General features: G+C 41.5%; 1 protein-coding gene across 1 annotated transcript in view; it reads right to left on the bottom strand.

The window, feature by feature from the left end:
* The window catches only part of plekho1a (pleckstrin homology domain containing, family O member 1a), a 26568-nt gene extending 23121 nt beyond the window's left edge, over window positions 1-3447 (bottom strand). Inside the window, exons 1-2 of the mRNA XM_042310573.1 lie at window positions 3191-3447; window positions 2404-2550 (exon numbers count right to left, since the gene is read on the bottom strand). Of these exons, the coding sequence (XP_042166507.1) occupies window positions 2404-2550; window positions 3191-3259 (216 nt within the window). The 5' untranslated portion in view covers window positions 3260-3447. The remainder of the gene's footprint in view (window positions 1-2403; window positions 2551-3190) is intronic.
* Between the last annotated feature and the right edge of the window lie 2553 nt (window positions 3448-6000).

Here is a 6000-nt window from a genome sequence, read left to right as displayed (position 1 = left end):
CTCCAGTATTGAGATAAACTTTTGTTATTGACCAAATACTTATTTTCCACCATAATTTGCAAATAAATTAATTAAAAATCCTACAATGCGATTTTCTGGATTTTTTTCTTCTCATTTTGTCTGTCATAGTTGAAGTGTACCTATGATGAAAATTACAGGCCTCTCTCATCTTTTTAAGTGGGAGAACTTGCACAATTGGTGGCTGACTAAATACTTTTTTGCCCCATTGTAGCTACTTACTGCCCTTCCCTAGTTTATGTAGCTAATCTTATGAGTTAGCAGACAATTTGATACTATCAATGCCAGCTTGCACACTCATGCCACAATTCAATCAATTGCAGATAGAATTCAACCTCCATGTTGGTCACGTCTTAACGCAAGTGTTTAACAGCCGCAGGCTGTATATTTTGTGGATATTGATGCGTGAGTATGTTGATTCCAAACCACACCTGACATGAAATACAGCATCATTTTTCAAAGTGAACACACAGTATGATTTTCCTTCATCTGTGATTGATAAAAAATGATTGAGGCAATTCATTCAGTGAATATGGGTCAACAACATAATTTGTGCTCAAACTCGCTAACGACATGATATCACTCAATGTCTAAAAAACATTAAATCAAACTCAAAGACGGGAGTTTTAGATTAAAGATTATCCCGGGGCCCCATGAGGTGGTTCGGCTGTGATTACGCCGAGCGTCAGAGATGTACGTCTCTGTGTTCTTTTTAGCCTTCTGGCCTTCTTCATGAATAGCGTGCCTGTCTTTTCAAAGTTCTCATTTGAATAACGCACCACCATTAATCAAGTGCTTAAGAAGTTGCAGCAGAGCACATAACACACGCAGGTCAAATAGTTCTCACTGGGGTTGTAGTTACCTTCACCTGACAAATATGTAGCACACCACTTACCAATATACATGATATAACAATGGCTCCTTAACAAACATCGAATGGTACGTGTAAAACGAACAATAGGTGCGTTACATAAAATAACTATAAAATCCAACCAATTACAGAACATGTGTGAGAGAGGCGATAATGAGAGAAAGAGAACAACGCTGAACTGATGCGTTCTGTTCCACAGGTGAACTCATTACAAAGCAACTGAACCTCAGCTGAGTGTGTGTGTGTGTGTGTGTGTAAACGGTAGGGTTGGGGTTGGGGGGGGCCTTAGATGCTTGGGGGTCCTCAGGCACAGCGTGAGGCGCAGCTGTGTCAACCGTGGTGTTTTCAGTTTCTGACACGTGTTTGTTGCTCATCCAGCAGGCTGTAAGGGAGCGCAGCACAGATGAAAAAAATTATTTAAAAACTCTGGTTCTAAAAGGATCGGGGAAACTGGCATTGCGTGCAGCTGGAGCCCTGAGTCCCACTCTCTCTTTCATTAGAGCAATAGAGAGATGCAGTCCTTATGTGGAACTTTCATTCAGCTGTTCTGTGAATCCTTTCCAGGAATCATTTAAAGGGCATTATTCAGCTTTCAGAAAGACATGTGCCCTCTCAGCTGTCAGTAGCATAAATCTCCATGGTTACTGCTTGTGGGAGGAGTATTAAAACAGCGACATCAAACAGAATCTGACCCTCCTCCAAAAAAGAAGAGAATACAGAAATGGACAGGTGGTTCTGTCCACGCCCTGTCCTTGGTGATGGTTCAATGCCTTTCGACAGAATACAGTAAATGAAGGGTGTGAATTCGCTACAGCTCAAGGTTTAACATCTGGGTCATGTGATCTTGAAACTTGTGCTGATAATGAGGCTGTTCACTGGAACCTGTCATGTCATAAAAGCACTTGGACATACGCCATTACTTTCAGCCAAACAAAATAGTTATATTTCTACGACATGGCCAAAACCTTGTTCTATTGTAACCGACAGTATTCTACATTTTCCCAACGATGCTACTGAGTCACCAATGGCCATAGTGGTACCCACTAGGCACACACTGGTTGAATCAACATTGTTTCCACACCTTTTTAATGAAATGATTTTGAACCAATGTGGAATAGACGTTGAATTTACTTCTGTGCCCAGTGGGTATTTTGTTGACCTCAAAAGTTGGGCATGTTTGAGCTAGTGAAAGTAATCTGAATTCAGCGCATAATGTTTTTTCCTTTCATGGTGATTTGTGCTTAGATTTGACAATTTAGCCTATTTATTTTCAACAGCCAAGGAAATTCAGTCAGATTTGATCCCCTTTCCATGGCGAGCCTCGATTTTCAGACTTATAACAATAGCTGGTTTTCAAAACTTAAGGAATCTTGGTTAAATTTGATGTTGGAAACAACAGACCAAGCGCTGACAGCCCAGGCGTAGGTTACATGAAAGGCGACAGACAGACAGACAGACAGACAGGCAGAATTACAGCCTACACATGCTATTGGAGGTAAAAGAGAAGTGCGTACCTCTTTCTCAGAGATGTACAGATGGTCTCCTCTCAGTATCACGAAACGGTTTTTCCATATTTCCCTAAAAATCCCTTTACCACAGAACTTGCGGATCCAGCCGACTTTGTCTGGCTGCGATGACAGCTGGTTGACATCTTGGGGACCCTGCATGTTCAAAGTGGAATAAATCCGTTAAAACCTAGTTAAGTTTACGTAACAAGATGTTCGCGAGAGTACTGAGAAAATAAGAGCTCTTTCAAAGGCAAATGCATTTTAAATCTCATTCTCAGTAAGACATAGGAACTATGAGTCTCCTCGCGTCTCCCCCCCCCAAAAAAAAATGATAACGGTGCGCTCTTCTGTGCGTTAAATTTAATTGCAGGTCTTATACCATCCAGGGTGTGGCAAATAAAATATATGAAAGCTACCAACCGATACAGCGACAACGAGCATCTGGCAATGGTACACTAATAACAAGAAAACACATTGCACTCTTTCTTCACTGGAAGATTGAAGCCGTATGTTGAGGAAATTCGTACAAGCAAACTGATAGGCTACACAGTGAATGTGGCACGCGTGTAAGGAGGTGCCAAAAGACCATTGTTTAGGAATTGTAGGCTATCAAATGTGAGATCTAGACAATGTGTGTGATATTGCCGCCAATGTGAGCTGTGGTATCAAAGCGCGCATAATGCCCGATTCTGGGCAAAGAACCAGTTATATCCTAGAAAATGTATAGCCTAATGCAAAGATGCATGACAAAAAAATATGCACCCAATACTTGAAGAAAAAAGCTATATCTTACCCGTTTGGCTAAATTGCTCTTCTTCATAATGACAGAATCACTTTTGTGGATGTGAGCCAGGGAGTTCATCCAGTTTCAAGTATTTTCCTTTCTTTCTAATAAGATATCTTTTTTTAAACGAATAAACTGTCTTTCCCTTTCTTCTACTGCCCCAATATGTCGTAATAACGGTGTATATTCTTAATTTCGATGACGCGGTCAGGTCGTGCACTGTCCGTTATTACGAGACGGTGGCATCGTCCCTCCACCTCTGTAGGTAGGCTACACTGATCTCGAACAAGCGGGCTGAAAGGGTATTCCCGTTACTATAGCGCTCGACAGCTCCATCTATTGCGCTGTCGGCGTGATGTCACCAAGACGGCTGATGTCAAATTGCTCGTAGGTTTGGAAAATAGCAGAGCAAGGGTCAGTTGAGAGGAAGCCAACAATAACCTGCCCATATAGGGGCCTACAAACAAAAATCCACAATTTATATCATTATGAGAATGATTTTATATGCCATTATTGATTTTCGACAGAACCTATACATTATTGTAATAATTAGGACTACTAGATTTATCCATCAAACCAAGAGGATGAGAGGGGAGGTTAACCCAAAATATTTCAATTTGAACCATATTATAGAGGAGAAGGTGAGTATTTGGGGACCTTGAAAATCAAGGAGAGCAGCACACTCTAGGAGCTCAGATGCAAAAATGTAATATCCAACGTTTCGACAGCCAGGCTGTCTTCATCAGGGTAACCTATACATTATCATTATTATTCAACAGGGTAACCTATACATTATCATTATTATTCATCAGGGTAACCTATACATTATCATTATTATTCATCAGGGTATGATGAAGACAGCCTGGCTGTCGAAAAGTTGGATATTACATTTTTGCATCTGAGCTCCTAGAGTGTGTTGCTCTCCTTTATTTCCTAGAGTGTGCTGCTCTCCTTTATATTCAAGTTTTCTACTCCGCTAGCCAGCACCTCGCCCAAATAGGTGTGCGTTTCTTTTTCTTCTAGAGTATTTGGGGACCATCATAGAAATATAATCTATTCTTTCTATTCTATTTCTATGGTGAGTATTTGGGGACCAACATAGAAATATAATTTATTATTTCTATGGTGATTATTTGGGGACCAACATAGAAATCTAATCTATTCTTTCTATTATATTTCTAGGAGACCACAAAGTTTTATCTCATGTTGGAGATGTTTAAATGACTGTTACATGCACTCCAGACAGTAGGCTAGTGCAGTCGTGGCCAAAAGTTTTGAGAATGACACAAATATAAATTTTCCCAAAGCCTGTTGCCTCAGTTTGTATGATGGCAATTTTCATATACTCCAGAATGTTATGACGAGTGATCAGATGAATTGCAATTAATTGCAAAGTCCCTCCTTGCCATGCAAATGAACTGAATCCAAAAAAAACATTTCCACTGCATTTCAGCTGCCACAAAAGGACCAGCTGACATTATGTCAGTGATTCTCTCGTTAACACAGGTGTGAGTGTTGATGAGGACAAGGCTGGAGATCACTCTGTCATGCTGATTGAGTTCAAATAACAGACTGGAAGCTTCAAAAGGAGGATGGTGCTTGGAATCATTGTTCTTCCTCTGTCAATCATGGTTACCTGCAAGGAAACACGTGCCGTCATCATTCCTTTGCACAAAAAGGGCTTCACAGGCAAAGATATCGCTGCCAGTAAGATTGCACCTAAATCAGCCATTTATCGGATCATCAAAAACTTCAAGGAGAGCGGTTCGATTGTTGTGAAGAAGGCTTCAGGGTGCCCAAGAAAGTCCAGCAAGCGCCAGGACCGTCTCCTAAAGTTGATTCAGCTGGATCGGGGGATCGGGGCACCACCAGTACAGAGCTTGCTCAGGAATGGCAGCAGGCAGGTGTGAGTGCATCTGCATGCAGAGGTGAAGACTTTTGGAGGATGGCCTGGTGTCAAGAAGGGCAGCAAAGAAGCCACTTCTCTCCAGGAATAACATCAGGGACAGACTGATATTCTGCAAAAGGTACAGGGATTGGACTGCTGGGGACTGGGGTAAAGTCATTTTCTCTGATGAATCCCCTTTCCGATTGTTTGGGGCATCCGGAAAAAAGCTTGTCCAGAGAAGACAAGGTGAACACTACCATCAGTCCTGTCTCATGCCAACAGTAAAGCATCCTGAGACCATGTGTGGGGTTGCTTCTCAGCCAAGGGAGTGGGCTCACTCACAATTTTGCCTAAGAACTCAGCAATGAATAAAGAATGGTACCAACACACCCTCAGAGAGCAACTTCTCCCAACCATCCAGGAACAGTTTGGTGACAAACAATGCCATTTCCAGCATGTTGGCACACCATGCCATAAGGCAAAAGTGATAACTAAGTGGCTTGGGGAACAAAATATTGATATTTTGGGTCCATGGCCAGGAAACTCCCCAGACCTTAATCCCATTGAGAACTTGTGTTCAATCCTCAAGAGGCGGGTGGACAAACAAAAACCCACATATTCTGACTAACTCCAAGCATTGACTATGCAAGAATGGGCTGCCATCAGTCAGGATGTGTCCCAGAAGTTAATTGACAGCATGCCAGGGCAGATTGCAGAGGTCTTGAAAAAGAAGGGTCAACACTGCAAATATTGACTCTTAACATCAACTTCATGTAATTGTCAATAAAAGCCTTTGACACTTATGAAATGGTTGTAATTATACTTCAGTATTCCATAGTAACATCTGACAAAAAATATCTAGACACTGAAGCAGCAAACTTTGTGAAAAGTAATAGAAGTGTCATTCTCAAAACTTTTGGCCACGACTGTA

The sequence above is a fragment of the Oncorhynchus tshawytscha genome, linkage group LG31, assembly GCF_018296145.1.
Source record: "Oncorhynchus tshawytscha isolate Ot180627B linkage group LG31, Otsh_v2.0, whole genome shotgun sequence".
In the NCBI taxonomy this organism is placed as follows: domain Eukaryota; kingdom Metazoa; phylum Chordata; class Actinopteri; order Salmoniformes; family Salmonidae; genus Oncorhynchus; species Oncorhynchus tshawytscha.
This window is presented reverse-complemented; position numbering and strand designations above follow the sequence as displayed.